This window comes from Leuciscus leuciscus (genome assembly GCF_965113295.1).
Source record: "Leuciscus leuciscus genome assembly, chromosome: 3".
Classification (NCBI taxonomy): domain Eukaryota; kingdom Metazoa; phylum Chordata; class Actinopteri; order Cypriniformes; family Leuciscidae; genus Leuciscus; species Leuciscus leuciscus.
Window position 1 is genome coordinate 21,214,503 of NC_138727.1, and position 17,798 is coordinate 21,232,300.

General features: G+C 38.3%; 1 protein-coding gene across 1 annotated transcript in view; it reads left to right on the top strand.

Moving 5' to 3' along the window:
- The window catches only part of LOC309495809 (uncharacterized protein), a 207,494-nt gene extending 206,075 nt beyond the window's left edge, over positions 1-1,419 (top strand). Inside the window, exon 2 of the mRNA XM_082165677.1 lies at positions 489-1,419. Coding sequence (XP_082021803.1) covers positions 489-603 — 115 coding nt within the window. The 3' untranslated portion in view covers positions 604-1,419. The remainder of the gene's footprint in view (positions 1-488) is intronic.
- The last annotated feature ends 16,379 nt before the right edge of the window (positions 1,420-17,798 follow it).

The window sequence follows — 17,798 nt, forward strand, 5'->3', positions numbered from 1 at the left end:
CAATCGATTTGAAACACCTGTCTTTCAAAACTGTGTTTTTGCTGGCTCTCGCTTCAGTGAAGCGCATAGGGGATCTGCACGCGCTCTCTGTGAGCGCGGCGTGCATGGAGTTTGGGCCCAATGACTCAAAAGTTATACTCAAACCTTAAGCACGGTTATGTTCCAAAATCCCTCAACACACCGTTTAGGGCGCAGATTATCTCTCTGTCAGCCCTACCGGTCCCTGATGAGGAAAGAGACGCGAGCCTCCTTTGCCCAGTCAGGGCATTACGAGCTTATGTGTCTCGCTCGTCTGTTTTCAGACAGACGGAACAGCTCTTTGTTTCGTTTAGCGGACGTTCTAAGGGACTAGCCGCGTCGAAACAGAGCCTATCCAGATGGATAGTTGATGCTATAGCGCTGGCATACGCCTCCAAGGGCATGCAGTGCCCTTTGGGTGTCAGAGCGCATTCCACGAGAGGCATGGCCTCTTCGTGGGCCTGGTCAAGTGGGATTGCCTTGCAAGATATTTGTATGGCGGCAGGCTGGGCCTCCCCGTCTACATTTATAAGGTTTTATAACCTAGAGGTTCCCGCCCTGCAGGCCAGGCTGCTGTCGGTCTAAACTACCAGTATTATCTGACCTGATGCGTTCAGCTCAGAATGCTGCGTTTGCTGAGCACAGCTCAATGTTCGACAGTTTAAAGCTGGGCAAACTGTGTAAGACCCACATTTTTCCCCATCAGTTCAGGCCGTACCCCGCCCTGTCTGTATGATGAAATTCGCGTCCCATCGACGCTACTTTATGTGGAAAAGTGAGGCTGCACCCCTCCTTCTTCCCGGACTCTCTGTGAGTTCACTGAGTGATTGTGCACTATATGTACCCCGGGCTTTCGCCCTTGGGTCTTTGGTGTCAGATCTCAGCATGCACGGCGTTTTACATTGGGTCCCCTAGCGTAAGATATCTTACGCAGTACGAGAGACCTCTCGTAAGAGAACGTACTCGGTTACTAACGTAACCTCGGTTCTCTCTAGAAGAGGGAACGAGTACTGCGTATCTTGCCGTGCATGCACACGCTCTGGTTGCTTCGATGATGAAAAACCAGATAATAGCTGCCTGCGAGCGATATTTATAGGCCTAGACCACGCCCATTTCGGCGGGACGTGACGCAGCGGGCGCGAAGTGCCCTGATTGGGTCTGACGTCACGCCAGGCCTCGCTCGATAGGCTGCTGCAGTTGCCGCAGAGCAGCCAATAGGCGCGCGAGCTGTCTCGCCTATGTCTGCATTGCTGCTGCAACGCGTTTTGCATTATTACAAAATTAAGGATAATTTTTGGCTTCAATATCTCGCGGAAAAGGATTTTCCCCTAGCGTAAGATATCTTACGCAGTACTCGTTCCCTCTTCTAGAGAGAACCGAGGTTACGTTAGTAACCGAGTACGTTTTATAGGAAGGCCCGGCTAAAAAGATATGTTTTTAATTTTGACTTATATATTTATACTATTTATATTTCTAGCACGTCTTACTTCTTCTGGAAGACTATTCCAGAGGCGAGGAGCGTAGCGGCTAAAAGCAGCATCACCAAATCTTTTAGTTTTACTGAGTGGTACTGTTAAAAGTAAAGAATCCGATGATCTAAGAGTCCTTATAGGTTCATATATTATAAGCATTTTTAAAAGATAGTCTGGAGCAAGTCCATGCAGTGCTTTATAAACGAATAAAAGGTTTTAAAAATCAATACGAAAACTAACAGGTAACCAATGTAATGATTTTAATATAGGTATGATGTATTCTCTTTTCTTGGTCTTTGTCATTACTCGAGCAGCTGAGTTTTGTATTAATTGTAATTTATTAATTGTAGTCTTTGGTAGACCAGAAAGGAGGGCATTACAATAGTCAAGTCTGCTAGTTATAAATGTATGCATTAATTTTTCTGTATTGCTCAAAGAGAGAAATGGTCTTATTTTAGCAATGTTCTTTAAATGATAAAATGCAATTTTTTTAATATTACTCACATGCGCTTTGAAATTAAAATCAGAGTCAAAGACTACCCCTAAATTTGTTGCCACTCTGCTTGGGTTTAATCCCAGGATATTCAGTTTAGGGGTCAATTTTTCTCTCTGAGCTTTTGATCCAATTATCAAAACTTCTGTTTTGTCTTTGTTTAGTTGTAGGAAATTTTGCGACATCCAGTCATTTATGTCTTGAATGCAATTTGCAAGTAAATCAATTTGACCAGTGTCATCAGGAGATACGGCTATATATAACTGTGTATCATCAGCATAACTGTGAAAAGATATACCATGTCTCCTGATGATACGACCGAGAGGTAACATATATAGATTAAAAAGTAGTGGTCCTAAAATTGATCCCTGAGGAACACCACACATTACCTCATAATATTCAGACAAGGTATTATTAATAGATACTACAGATGTTCTTCCGCTAAGATATGATGAAAACCAATTAAAAACGGTTTCAGATAGGCCAACGTACTCACTTAATCTATTTAAGAGAATCTGGTGATCAACAGTATCAAACGCAGCGCTCAAGTCAAGCAGCACCAGAACTGAAGGCCAATTTCTATCTAAGTTTATTCTTATGTCATTTATTACTTTTATAAGAGCGGTCTCTGTGCTATGATATTTTCTAAAACCTGACTGAAACATCTCTAATATTGAATGAGTATTTAAAAATGTATTTAACTGATTAAAAACAATTTTCTCTAATATTTTACTTAAAAATGTGAGATTTGAAATGGGTCAATAATTACTAAGAATTAACGTATCTGAGTTCCCCTTTTTATGTACAGGTTTCACTAGGGCCAATTTAAGATCAGAGGGAAAAATGCCAAGCTGTAGGGAGTGATTTACTATCTCAAGGATATCATTAGATAGTGAGTTAAAGATGCATTTAAAAAGAGAGGTAGGAATTGGATCAAGAGAACAGGTGGACGGTTTCAGTTCTGTTACTACCTTTCTTAGGGTCTCAACATCAACCAAAGTAAACCTTTCCATTTGGATAGTGTTATGTGCGCTAGATAAAGGAGAGAGCATCGTAATCTTGTTTTTTATAAGCATGGTGATGGCTCGATGATGCTCTGGGGCTGCTTTGCATCCTCTGGCACTGGTATTGAAGTATCAGGAAATCTATAGGAGAAAACGGCATGCCATCAGTGAGGAAGCTGAAGCTTGGGCGTCATTGGACCTTCCAACAGGACAGTGATCCCAAGCAATTCCACCAGGGTTTGGTTGCAGAAGTGTTGGAAGATTTTACAGTGGCCATCACAGTCACCTGACTTGAACCCTATAGAAAATCTCTGGTGGGATTTGAGGAAGGCGGTTGCAGCATACAAACCCAAGACTATTACTGAACTGGAGGCTCATGAGGAATGGGCTAAGATTCCTCAGAAACGCTGGCATCTGGTTATACATCTAGTTTGCAGCAGGTCATAACAGCAAAATAGTGTTCTACAAAGTAGTAAATATGCTTGCCATGAAGGGGTTGAATAATTGAGATTGCAGGAGTCAGTAAAGGTTGCATTTTCAGTTGAATTTGGGGAAACCACTTAAATGATTTGTTGTGTTGAGCTATTTCAATTACTTTCGTTTGATTTATCATTGCAAACTTGCTAAAAGTCTGTACATTTTGCCAATAAACCTGATTTGCAATGGGGGTTGAATCATTTCAATATATATATACATACACTCACCTAAAGGATTATTAGGAACACCTGTTCAATTTCTCATTAATGCAATTATCTAATCAACCAATCACATGGCAGTTGCTTCAATGCATTTAGGGGTGTGGTCCTGGTCAAGACAATCTCCTGAACTCCAAACTGAATGTCAGAATGGGAAAGAAAGGTGATTTCAGCAATTTTGAGCGTGGCATGGTTGTTGGTGCCAGACGGGCCGGTCTGAGTATTTCACAATCTGCTCAGTTACTGGGATTTTCACGCACAACCATTTCTAGGGTTTACAAAGAAAAAAGGGAAAAACATCCAGTATGCGGCAGTCCTGTGGGCGAAAATGCCTTGTTGATGCTAGAGGTCAGAGGAGAATGGGCCGACTGATTCAAGCTGATAGAAGAGCAACTTTGACTGAAATAACCACTCGTTACAACCGAGGTATGCAGCAAAGCATTTGTGAAGCCACAACATGCACAACCTTGAGGCGGATGGGCTACAACAGCAGAAGACCCCACCGGGTACCACTCATCTCCACTATAAATAGGAAAAAGAGGCTACAATTTGCACAAGCTCACCAAAATTGGACAGTTGAAGACTGGAAAAATGTTGCCTGGTCTCATGAGTCTCGATTTCTGTTGAGACATTCAGATGGTAGAATCAGAATTTGGCGTAAACAGAATGAGAACATGGATCCATCATGCCTTGTTACCACTGTGCAGGCTGGTGGTGGTGGTGTAATGGTGTGGGGGATGTTTTCTTGGCACACTTTAGGCCCCTTAGTACCAATTGGGCATCGTTTAAATGCCACGGCCTACCTGAGCATTGTATCTGACCATGTCCATCCCTTTATGACCACCATGTACCCATCCTCTGATGGCTACTTCCAGCAGGATAATGCACCATGTCACAAAGCTCGAATCATTTCAAATTGGTTTCTTGAACATGACAATGAGTTCACTGTACTAAAATGGCCCCCACAGTCACCAGATCTCAACCCAATAGAGCATCTTTGGGATGTGGTGGAACGGGAGCTTCGTGCCCTGGATGTGCATCCCACAAATCTCCATCAACTGCAAGATGCTATCCAATCAATATGGGCCAACATTTCTAAAGAATGCTTTCAGCACCTTGTTGAATCAATGCCACGTAGAATTAAGGCAGTTCTGAAGGCGAAAGGGGGTCAAACACAGTATTAGTATGGTGTTCCTAATAATCCTTTAGGTGAGTGTATATATATATATATATATATATATATATATATATATATATATATATATATATATATATGAAGAGTTCAGATGCAAAAGCCTCTAAGTGCCATCTGAAATTTTCTTCTAGAATGATCATTTTTATAAAGCTTGTATATTTAAGTTAAGCAATTTCACTTAAATGACAATTAATAGGTAATTTGCAATACCATTTAAGTGAAATTATTGAATTTAAATATACGAGCTTGATAAAAATGATCATTCTAGAAGAAAATTTCAGATGGCACTTAGAGGCTTTTGCATCTGAACTCTTCATATATATATATATATATATATATATATATATATATATATATATACACACACACACACACACACACACACACACTAACTGTTGTTAATGAATGAGACCTTACTGTGAAATTTATTTACATTACCCAAATTGAATTTATCAGTAAAAAAAATAAAATCCTATAGGACAATTATTACCCAAGTAATAATGCCATTACAATTGTAAGGGTTTTCTTAAAGTCAGCATGAAATAAAAATGTATTTGCTTTGTTAGAGCACATTACTAGTCTTGTAGTAAACAATTCATCCAAGTTAATCCACAAAGAAAATGTCTTCATAATCTTTCACCAAAATCTGAAGATGTGCTTCCCCTCTGGAATGGCCTTCCTTCTCTGATGATGTCAGTTTAATGGCCTGGGTATAACATCCCCTCCAACTGTCATTCTTCAGCAATCTTTGGAAACAAGCTGAATGGAACACCTACTTTTCTAGATCCAATCAATTCCCAGAGAGAGAGAAAAAACAAGCCACGCCATCTATTTACCACATTCAAAATTCCTTTTCACTCCTTTTCTGTATTGCTCCTGTCTGCCTTGCTGCTGGTTTGCTTCTGTAAGCTCCAAATAGCTTTCTGTTTTGAATCTCTGTTTACTATAATTCCTTGTTGTTTGTATTGCTAAATACAACTTACTCGTCAACATATATTAGATATAGTCTAATATTGCCTATCACATTAATCTGACATCGCTAGCTTTCATCTAAATCGTTATTGCTAGCACAACACTCTAGTATCTCGCTAGCCTGTTAACCTGCCATCCGTGCTTGCAGTCTTTTTTTTCTTTTTTCTTTTTTTTCGCACGTGCTCGTGCTTTTTACGAGTCTATCAAGCAACTGTGGTAAGTAGGATCAGTCAACAAACATGGTGGGTAATGTCTTCTCCTGTTATTGTCACTTGCACTTCGTGTCACAAGTATAGCATAGCCTTCTCTGTCAGTACTGAGGGCTTTACATGTGATAAATGCAGGGAGATAGTCAGGCTGACGGAGATTTCAGAGCTAGAGACACGCATCCAAACTTTAATTGAGGATAGTAAGATTGCAAGGGTTTTAGATACTGCTTTGGATGCGACTAGCTCAGTGAACTCTGTACATTGTTCGTTTCCGGCTGTAGAGCCTGTGCAGCAGGGCAACTTGGTGACCGTGAGACGCTGTAGTCGCGGGACAAAACACTGCTCTTCCATTCTGATTACCATAACAAATAGATTCTCCCCACTCAGTGAAACAACCACTGTGAATCCTGTTGAAAGTGCCCTAGTTATTGGCGATACGATTACACGGAACGTGAAAATAGAGACACCAGCCACCATAGTCACATGTTTGCCGGGAGCCAGAGCGCCTGATATCAAAGCAAATTTAAAAGTGCTGGCTAATGCCAATCGTAAATTCTCTAAGATTATTATTCACGTCTGCACTAATGATGTTAGACTCCGCCAGTCTGAGATCACTAAAATTAACGTTAAAGAGGTGTGTGAACTCACAAGTGCGATGTCAGCCATTGTAATTTGCTCTGGCGACCTTCCTGTGCGCCGGAGTGATGAGATACTTAGTAGACTGTCCTCACTCAATGGCTGGCTGTCTAAGTGGTGTCCGCAAAATAATATAGAATTCATAGACAATTGGAAAAGTTTTTGGGGAAGACTTGACCTGTTGAAAAGAGATGGTATTCATCCCTCCTGTGATGGTGCTGCTCTTCTCTCTAGTAATATGGCACATAGTCTTAGAGCACAAACATGAATTAGGGCTCAGGTCAGGAAGCAGACAGACTGGCTAAACCGACATCTGCTAGCTGTCTCACGTCACTAAGGTCAGATAAATCCCATCACCTCTTTTTCACCTAGATATCATCATAGAGACTGTGTCTGTTGCCTGAATTAGGAAATACAAAAAACTCCCAAACCCATTTAAGAGTAAAAATTGAATTGATGTTCAACAAATAAAAAAAACATATAATACAAATGAACAAATGATAAAGCTCGGGTTGATGAATATTTTATCACTTACTTCAAAAGCACTTATTGTTAATGATATGATCATATATTATAACCTAGATGTGCTGTTTCACAGAAACCTGGCTAAAACCAGACGATTACATTACTTTAAATGAGTCCACCCCCCAAGATTATTGTTGTCTTGTTTCAAATATAATTATTTTGAAGTGTTGGTGCTTAATGTAACAATCTAATGTAAATGATAAATCACATTTGAGATTTGTGCTGGCTACTGTATACTGTATACTGGCTACTGTATACAGGCCACCATACATACTTTATCAAAGAATTTTCTATCAGAGTTAGTACAGGCTGCACATAAAGTCCTAATTGTTGGTGATTTTAATATACATGTAGATAATGAAAAAGATGCATTGGGATTGGCATTTAAAGACATTTTGAACTCTATTGGAGTTAGACAACACGTGTCAGGACCTACTCATTGTCGTTATCATACTCTAGATCTAATATTAGCCTATCACATGGAATCTGCAGCAGAGTGATGACATCTCAGATCATTATCTAGTCTCGTGTACTCCATTTAGCCAAGGCAGCAAAGCCAACTCCGTGTTACAAATATGTTAGACCTCACTTCTGCTACTAAAGATTGCTTTATTAATAATATTCCTGATCAGTTTCATCTCCTCAGCATCCCAGATAGCTTAGAAGAACTCGATATTGCGACAGAAACTTTTAGCAGTAAATCATTTGACGTGTCTAGTATCTGTAAAACTGCATTCTTCCATCTTAAAAAGATATCTAAATTACATCATATGCTCTCAATGACAAATGCTGAACAATTAGTTCATGACATCAAGGCTAGATTATTGTAATGCTCTTATGGGTGGTTGCTCTGCACGCTTAATAAATAAACTACAGCTGGTCCAAAATGCAGCAGCTCGAGTTCTTACCAGAACCAGGAAGTATGACCATATTAGCCCAGTTCTGTCAACACTGCATTGGCTCCCTATTAAACATTGTATAAATTGTAAAAATTTTGCTGATTACTTACAAAGCACTAAATGGTTTAGCTCCCCAGTACTTGAGCGAGCTCTTAATGCATTATAGTCCTTCACGCCTATTGGCCAGTTGATAATACCTAGAAAATCAAAATTGACTGCTGGCGGTAGATCCTTTTCCTATTTAGCACCAAGACTCTGGAACAGTCTTCCTAACATTGTCCAGGAAGCAGACACACTCTGTCAGTTTAAATCTAGACTAAAATCACATCTCTTTGACCTAGCATACACATAACACATTATAAACTTCTATAATTCAATGTTAGGCTGCATAGAGAACCGGGAACACTCCCCATAAATCCTGGTGTACTCGTTACATCATAAGAAGAATGGCGTCTACGCTAAAATTAGTGTAATAATATTAATATTTCATTAGTGTCAACTAGTCTCTCCCCTGTGAAAGCCTCCTTTCCTTCCCTTTAACTATGTACAGATAAAACATTGTCAAAATAGTTCCGGTTCACATGGCAATGTGAACATCCCAGAAGCAATAAATAATTCAGTATTATAAACTTTTAAGGCCAGACAAGTAATTTGTTGAGATCAATTTGTCAAGAAAGACTAAATGCCTGTGCACATATATATTCAAATGCGCATACCTATAGACTAAAAACATAATACGCATGTGCACACCAACATGGTTTTCACAGGTTTGCGTTTTTAAAGCCTGCACATTTATTTAATTTTTTTAAAGACTTGCATCTTGGAACCTTATTTCAAGGTTTGCGTTCTTGAGCCACCAGGCACTGTTGTTGTGCGGGTGAGTGGGCCGGAGCGCGTTAGCGGTTTTCTGTTAGAACGGTGTCATGTAAAGGGCCCCTAAGTTAATAACTAATGATCTTTGCAACAGAAGTGAATCAATCAAAACTAAATTTAGCTGGACAATAACTTTATTCTAGAGCTGCTGTAAAGCCAAAACAATCTCTGTTACTTGAATTTCCTATTATCACTGTAAAGCTGCTTTGAAACAATCTATATTGTTAAAAGCGCTATATAAATGAAGGTGACTTGACTTGACTTAGAAAATACTAGGGGTGTCATGGTTTGGTTTGTATTAAGGATTTAGGATCACGGTTTCGGTACGATTCAGTATGTTCAGGGGGAAAAGGACTACTCTCAAATAAAAACAAGGAATAGCACAAATAAATACAATAGAGCAAAGATACAAATAAAATAGTGCTTTTCAGGTAGGTCTAACAGTGTTTTCAGGTACAGTAATTGAATAAAGTAATCAAATAAAAAATAACACTGCATATAATCTTCACTGTATAAATGAAATAAATATCCTTATTCTTTAAGTAAGTATCCTTATTAAAAATTACAGAAGTTGTTCAGTCAATAGCAATAAGTGATTTATTTTTCTTTTGTTGTTTGATTAACATTAAAAACACAGACAGCAACAGGAGTATTAGGCTGCTGTCACTCGGAAGTGAGCATCTCTATGTCCTGCTCACTCCGAAGGGAAGAGCCTTGGAAGTAGGGACTTTGGAAGGAGCAGGGTACTGGTGTGTCATAATGAAGCCGTTTGGAATGCACTTGGCAAAGGGAGCAATGAAAGACCACATCATTTCCTCATTAGCTTCAAATGGAATTTTCCCACGACAAAGCTAGGCAGCAACAACAGGAATATTTTATTGCTGTTAATAGGATAAAATATATTTATAATGAAGTTTTAAAATACGCTTTATATGTGCATGTTACCGATCTGTTCTTAACTTTAAGTTAAGCATTAAACATTTAACATTAAACATGGGCATTTTTCAAAAATATTGCATTCGAATATTCAGGCTCATAAAAATGTAATATTCCAATATTCATTTATTTAAATAACGTTTAACGAAAAAGACGTTGGGCTATTTTTTAAGATTAATTTTTTCTTTAGTTTTTGTCACCATTTCTGAACAAGCTTACGATTAGGCAATATACACAAGCTGACAATATATGTTAAAGTTTTCTTTTAGTTGAACACATTAAACAATAGCCTATAGCCTATGTAGCCTAAACAAAAAATATAAAGAACAAAAGCATTTAAGCTCAAGCAGCACGAACGAAAAAAAAAAAACCAATAAAGCAGACTGCGCCAGTTATCGTAGGGAACGTAGCCTACATATACATTCGAGTCAGCATATGATTATTGTGTTATATTGTTTCAGGTTTATGTTAAGAAAAACAATAATATCCACATGCTCGAGTGAGAAAAAGCGCCCCGCTGACAGACGTTTCAGAGATACAGATAACGGTGTGCTAAGCGAAGTTTCTAACTGCACTTTGCATTTTCTGTTCTTAAAGAGATACTTCACCTCAGGAAAGATGAATGTGTATTTAAAATAGGTAATTTATGTAGAAGAAATGTGAAATAATTTTTGAATTTGGAGCTTTCTAGACTGAGAAAAGCCAGAAAATGTATTTTTGGCTTATGTGGATGAAAGACAACAACTCCCAGAATGCACTTGCTTCGCTGCCCTAGGAGGCCACTCCCAAGCCACGCCTACCGGTTAGAGAGCGCAGTTGAAAACAACAAGGCTAGGCTACTAGTGAGACTCTGACGAGTTTTCACGGGATTTCGAGATCGCCCAAAATGTCCGGGATTTGGCTTTTGCGTTCTACAGTCGCCATTCATTATGTTTACTGTGTCGAGCAGGACGAGGCTGAGGGGCGCGGGAGTACGGCGCGAGGCCGGTGGCGGGATTACTGATGAGCGAGACGCACCGGTCTCATATCTCTCACGGAGGAGCGGGAATTTTCTTAGTAATGTTAAAACGCACATCAACCGGTCACTTGTTTAGCGTTCATGTAAACGCTACATTCAGATTCACCAATCGGAGTGAATTCAGTTAGATTGAAACAAAAGGTGTGCATGTAAACAATGAATGGCGACTGCAGAAAGCAAAAGCCGAATCCCGGACATTTTGGACGATCTCGACGGCCGGACATGTCCGGGAAAAAGAGGATGGTAACCCCTAATACTCAGCTTTCTCCTACTACTCAGCTTTCTCCACAGAACAAGAGCCTGCAGCATAGCTTCCAAAGAAAGACGGCTGATACTATGTGTACATTCTGTGAGTGAGATCCCACCCTCTATGGGCGGATTGAAAACATGCGGGACAGCCCCTCCTACTGGCTGTAGTCTTTAGCCTCTGGCCAAAAAATCCTCCTATGACGCAAAATAACGATTTTTGCATCATCGGAGGATTTTTTCCAGACAAAAAATACATAAATCTCTCATCTCAGGGGGATATGAGGGTAGAAAGCACGGTAATTCGAAAATACTACAGGTTTTCTACTAATACAAAGCTTAATGCTAAATCCTGAAGTATCCCTTTAAACCTGTCTCCCTCAATGAAACTTAGAGGAAGTATAGGCCTATACTAGTCCAGTCATTTTATGAAAAAAGGTTGAACAAATTGCAACAGAAGCAAACTCAACTGATTTTGTATCCTCAATATGTCTTGAGTAAAGAAAAAAAATGAACCTTTAGATATCACCATGAAAATTACTGAGTTGATTACTTAAACCATTTTAAAAAACTTGTAATACATTTTTTGTTTGTCTTGATGCGTTAACATGGACAAACGGTGCATAATCTAATTACGTATCTGCTAATTTGCATAAATACCACAACAGATCTAAACATTGGGTATAGCCAGGTGAAAATGTCTTGTTGAATCTTGTTGACACACAACAGTAAAATACTTAATGTTAAGGTCTGAATGGAACCCATTTAGGCTACCCACGAGCATCAATACATAGAGGCAGGAAGAAGTACTTTAGAAACCAGCCTTTATTAATTATTATTGTAGAGATGGGGTTTGGGGCTGGGTCCGTGGGACTGTTTCTGGGGATTCACTTTTTATTTTGCCTACCTTTTGTCTTCTGCATTCTCCTTACCCTTGTCTCCTGTTCTTCCCTCAGACTCGTCCCCCAGAAACAGTCCCACGGACCCAGCCCCAAACCCCATCTCTGCAATAATAATTAATAAAGGCTGGTTTCTAAAGTACTTCTTCCTGCCTCTATGTAGCCTATTAATGCTCATGGGTAGCCTAAATGGGTTCCATTCAGACCTTAACATTAAGTATTTTACTGTTATGTGTCAACAAGATTCAACAAGACATTTTCACCTGGCTATACCCAATGTTTAGATCTGTTGTGGTATTTATACAAATTAGCACATACGTAATTAGATTATGCACCGTTTGTCCATGTTAACAAACCATTTAAAAAAAACTTGTAATACATTTTTTGTTTGTCTTGATGCAAGTAATCAACTCTGTAATTTTCATGGTGATGTCTAAAGGTTAAAATTGTTACCCTATATTCACGTTAGAAAAATAAGCTATATTTGGGTCTTTTTCGAAACTTTCCCCTACTGGGATTCTTCGGGGCTTTTTCTTTCCTTCCTCAGGACATATTGAGGATACAAAATCAGGTTGACCCCCATTTTGGCTTAAAATGACTGGACTATATGTCTAAAAATCATTTTGCTATTAGATAAGTTATCTTCTCGGCTCACTCGGGATACAGCTTCGCTTACCTGCAGTCGTGAATGCAGTGATGGACAGCTGTCTTTCCTCATTCGACTGCTGTTTGGATTTCATGTGATTTCTCATTGTGGTGATTATAATATGGAAGTAAAATAATGTCAAATGTTTTTGAAATAAAAAGCCTGTTGAATTGCACTACTTGAAAAAAATAGGCATTAACCATGCTTGCATTTTAATGCATTGTATTTTTAGGGCTTGCATTTTTATGGGCTGAAATTCAACATGGTTGAATATTTAAGCTGTGAATATTTCAATTAAAAACATTTCAAACACCTTTTCATTATTAAAAATGTAATAATCCATATTCACTATTCATATTTCACTTCCAAAATATTCAAACTGTTTAAAAATACAACCTATAATATTCAACAGGCAATTTTCGGTCCATTTTATTTCGCTTTGCAAATTCGCTTGTGCAAAGCTTGATGCTGAACGTTTCCCAGTGATAGACTGGCATAAAGATGGCTTGATGTTGGACAATATGATGTTAGGCACATTTAGGGACCGTCTCTAAAGTGTATACGACTTTGGTATACACGTTTCTAACTCCGATAGCATTTGAATAGAACGACTTACTATTTCTGTAGAACGATAAAACCAACTGTAAAATGTTCATGTAGTGTCAGGCATAATGCGCAGCCTTTGGATTTTTGATATTTATTCAAATAAATTTAAGTTTCCTATTGAAGTTAGAAACGTGTATGCCAATGTTGTATGCAACTTTAGAGACGGTCCCTAAATGTGCGAATGTCCAATGTCAAGGCAATTTTACATTTAGTCATTTAGCAGAAGCTTTTATCCAAAGCGATTTACAGTTAAACTAACAATAGGACAACAATATGCAAGTGCTATGACAGTTTAAGCTAATGCAATACATGTAGGCATACTATATATATGAAGAGAAGAGAAGAGAAGAGAAGAGAAGAGAAGAGAAGAGAAGAGAAGAGAAGAGAAGAGAAGAGAAGAGAAGAGAAGAGAAGAGAAGAGAAGAGAAGAGAAGAGAAGAGAAGAGAAGAGAAGAGAAGAGAAGAGAAACTGTTAGTATTAATTGATCAAGTGTTTTATGCCAGTACATCACGAAACGCTCAGCATGAAACTTTGCGCGTTAAGTTCATATTCTGAGTCCATCTTCTTGCCTGTAGCCTATAGTAGCCTACAGCCTACTTCCCTAATAAGGTGCAAGATTGGTCTTTCATATCACTGTATTAGTCCATAAAGCTACGTTAAGCATTTTGTCCCAACGGAAGGGGAATCCTTGAGTATGAGGTATTGAGGGAAACCGATTACAATCCTGTTCATGGTAGAGAAAGCTGATGACATGTAGGTTACACAGGGAAAGTAACAATGAAGTTATTGAATGAAACATAAACACAGCTTTTGTGTGTTTATCATGTTTTCCGCATATACTGACACAGATAATAATTTTCATTTTATGAATTAATGTCTTCGTCAACAACACGCGCTTTTGCACCATCTGATGGTGAGGTCGACTAACAGCAGATGGAGAGTATGCTCGGCAATCTACTGCTTTTCCTGCAGTTCCTGGACGTCAATGTTGAATTTACTGTCGAATTTGAACCACTGAATTTGTGGAAGCGAATTTGCAAAGCGAAAAAAAATGGACCGAAAATTGCCTGTTGAATATTATTGGTTGTATTTTTAAACAGTTTGAATATTTTGGAAGTGAAATATGAAAGGTGAATATAGATTATTGAATTTTTAATAATGAAAAGGTGTTTGAAATGTTTTTAATTGAAATATTCACAGCTTAAATATTCAACCATGTTGAATTTCAGCCCATAAAAATGCAAGCCCTAAAAATACAATGCATTAAAATGCAAGCATGGTTAATGCAATGCCTATGTTTTTTCAAGTAGTGCAATGCAACAGGCTTTTTATTTCAAAAACATTTGACATTATTTTACTTCCATATTATAACTTCATTCATTCATTAATTTGATCAAAAGTAATTCCATTTTGTAAAACCATTTATAAGATCATTTTCATCATTTCATCAAGTAATTCCAAACTTCGCGAGACAGACGACAACATTATGTGATCAAATGCAAACAACTTGTAAACACGTTCCACAGCGCCACCTAGTGCATTTAGTTCTAACAGTTATTTTTCGAATAATAATTACAGATCGAATGTTCGAAAATTTGAATATTCGTGCACACCCCTAATCAAATGCATTACAAAAATGTGTGTCATATAATCACAACAAAACAACTTGAATTATTCTGTTTAAACGTTAACTCCAACTCTCTCCTGATCCTTCTATTTATTTGCTGGTTATGCTCAACCAGAGGCTCAACAAAATTTGTTATATTCAGGTTATGTACCTTGTTTGCAAAGTTGAAGCATTCATAAAAAAATAAAAAATAAAACAAACCATTTAAAATGAATTGCAATGACTTGTCACCCTGGGTCACATGACCAAAAACGATTAAATTACTTCCTTGAAGTGACCATCGTTTGTTCCCTTTGCTAACTGACTTGTGGAAGGGCCCTTCGTGAAGGGATTCAGTGGTTCACTCTCGTTTAGAACGGCCCTACAAATGGCGTCCCATTCCCGAAGTGCCCTTTCAAGGGTGCAAAAATGCAGTTTGGAATTCGCCAAAAGTGTACACGTGCGTTTTCTTTCTCGACTGTTTTAGTTCACTTAAGACATGGCCTACTATGTTTGCATGTCAAGACAGGCATGTTGACATGATTTTTGTGTGAATCTGTCTGTTCAAGCACAAGAAGACTTGAAAACGAACTCAATTTAGTATTCATGCCTCTGAGACTTCCCTTTGGATGAGTTTGCACAAAACTTCACACAGCATATGCAAGTTCTCTTTTGCATCTTCTTATGCTTTGGCAAGGCTTAAAAATGCACAAATGATCAACTTTTGTGACGATGCAGCACAGGCCCTGTGGACCATCGGGCAATCCTTACTGTCAATCCATGCCAAAGCACTTTTGTTATGGTTTTGTTTCCATTATTGTTACTGAGTGCCTACATCCTTCCCTCGCGGGTCAAAATGACCCGAAGCCCTAAAATTATACTTAATACTTAAATTATGTCCAGAAAGATTTTTTCATTTCATTTTGATAATTTAGCAGTTGTTTTGTCATTTACTTTTAAACTTCTATTTTATCAATAAATACTAATTTAAGCACATTCTTCAAATTTTTTCAACTTAAATTCAAAACAACTCATTTCATGGATAACCCTTTTAATTCAGCTCAAAATATATCACATTAGGTGTCTCTGCACATCTTGTGGGAAAAAAAATTATATTAACTATTTCATGACTCTTGCCACTATATGGCCTTATAGCCCTGGCCTCCAAGGTCCTAAAGACAGTTATTCCGTGTTTTCCGTCAACATTCAGGTAGACATGATAAAATATTTTTTTGCCAAAGTTTTAGCATTTTTAGTCGTAATAAAAAAAAATAAAAAAAAATGCTGTTTATAATTTCACTATTTATTTTGCTTTTGTGTGTGTGGGGGGGGTTCGTTCTGCATAGTACATTTGTTAAATCGAACCACTTCATATCTGTGAGCAGTCTGCATTGTTACTAATTGATTTTTATTTGAAAAAAGGCTTTTTGAATTTCAACCACATAAACTCCTCGAATCCAGTCAATTTATTTTGTGTGCATTTCGAGTTCAAGTGCGACAAAAGTCTTGGACCACTCCGATGAACACTTTTTTTTTTTTTTTTTACTTCAGGTCAAAATGACCCATGGGAAGGATGAGGGTTAAACACAAGGCAATGAGTGCTGTTTTAGTCTCACCTGTACGCTATCAAAACCCAGGTGATGACAGTGTAAGACTCATATTAGACCTTACGGCACTCACATCTAACAAAGTTTTCAAAGAGTGAATGTTTAGTTCAGTTTTTTTCTGTAGCCAGAATGTTCCCAGACAGGAGATTTATGTGATGCATGCAGCAGCTCTATCAGCGGTTTGTCTCCTTGCCATGCTGAACTGAAACAAATTGAAACATCACTGAACTGTGATGTCAACAATATTTACATACTTACAGATGATAGGACAGCTACTCTCATGTGAAACGCATGCAGAGCAAAATCGACAGAAGCATACATTAGCAGCCATTTTATGTATTTTTCCCCCCAACACACTAACAAATATAGATGCCTAATCAGATTTGAGACTAACCACGCTGCAAGTGCATGCCGAACTGTGGGTGGAGAACGGTACGGTTCGAATTTTTACTGAGAAGAATTGTTACACCCCTAGAAAATACGTCACAATACTGAAGTAAGGTTGCAACTTTCGGTTCATGCGGCTATTAAACCAGAGTGTTTATTGCAACCAGGCACACTAAACACTTACAAAAATAAAATGCTGTCCTTGATAAACATCTGTTCCTAAGTCAGCCCAATTAAATAAACAGAAATTTAAGAAAAAATAAACAAAACATTTAAAGGTGCACTGTGTAATTATTAGGAGGATCTGTTGACAGAAATGCTATATCATATACATAACTGTTTTCAGTGGTGTATAAAGACATTACATAATGAACCGTTATGTTTTTATTACCTTAGAATGAGTAGTTTATATCTACATCCCCTTACATGTTACGGTGGTGGTGGTGCAATGGATAAGACACATGCCTTTGGTGTGAGAGACCTGGGTTCGAATCCACTGTGAGACACCAATGTGTCCCTGAGCAAGACACTTAACCCCTAGTTGCTCCAGAGGCGTGCAACCTCTGACATATATAGCAATTGTAAGTCGCTTTGGATAAAAGCGTCAGCTAAATGAATAAATGTAAATGTAAAATGTTAAGTCGTCATTTTGCTCCATCATGTTTCTACAGTAGCCCTAAACGGACAAACACGTTTCGTCACTATGTTGTTCTTCGTGCAAAGAAACTAGCTAAAGTCAGCGAATAAAACACTGACAATAGGGATGCACGATCCACATTTTTTCACTTCCGATCCGATCCCGATACCTGAATTTGGATATCGGCCGATACCGATACTATTCCGATACCAGAGTTG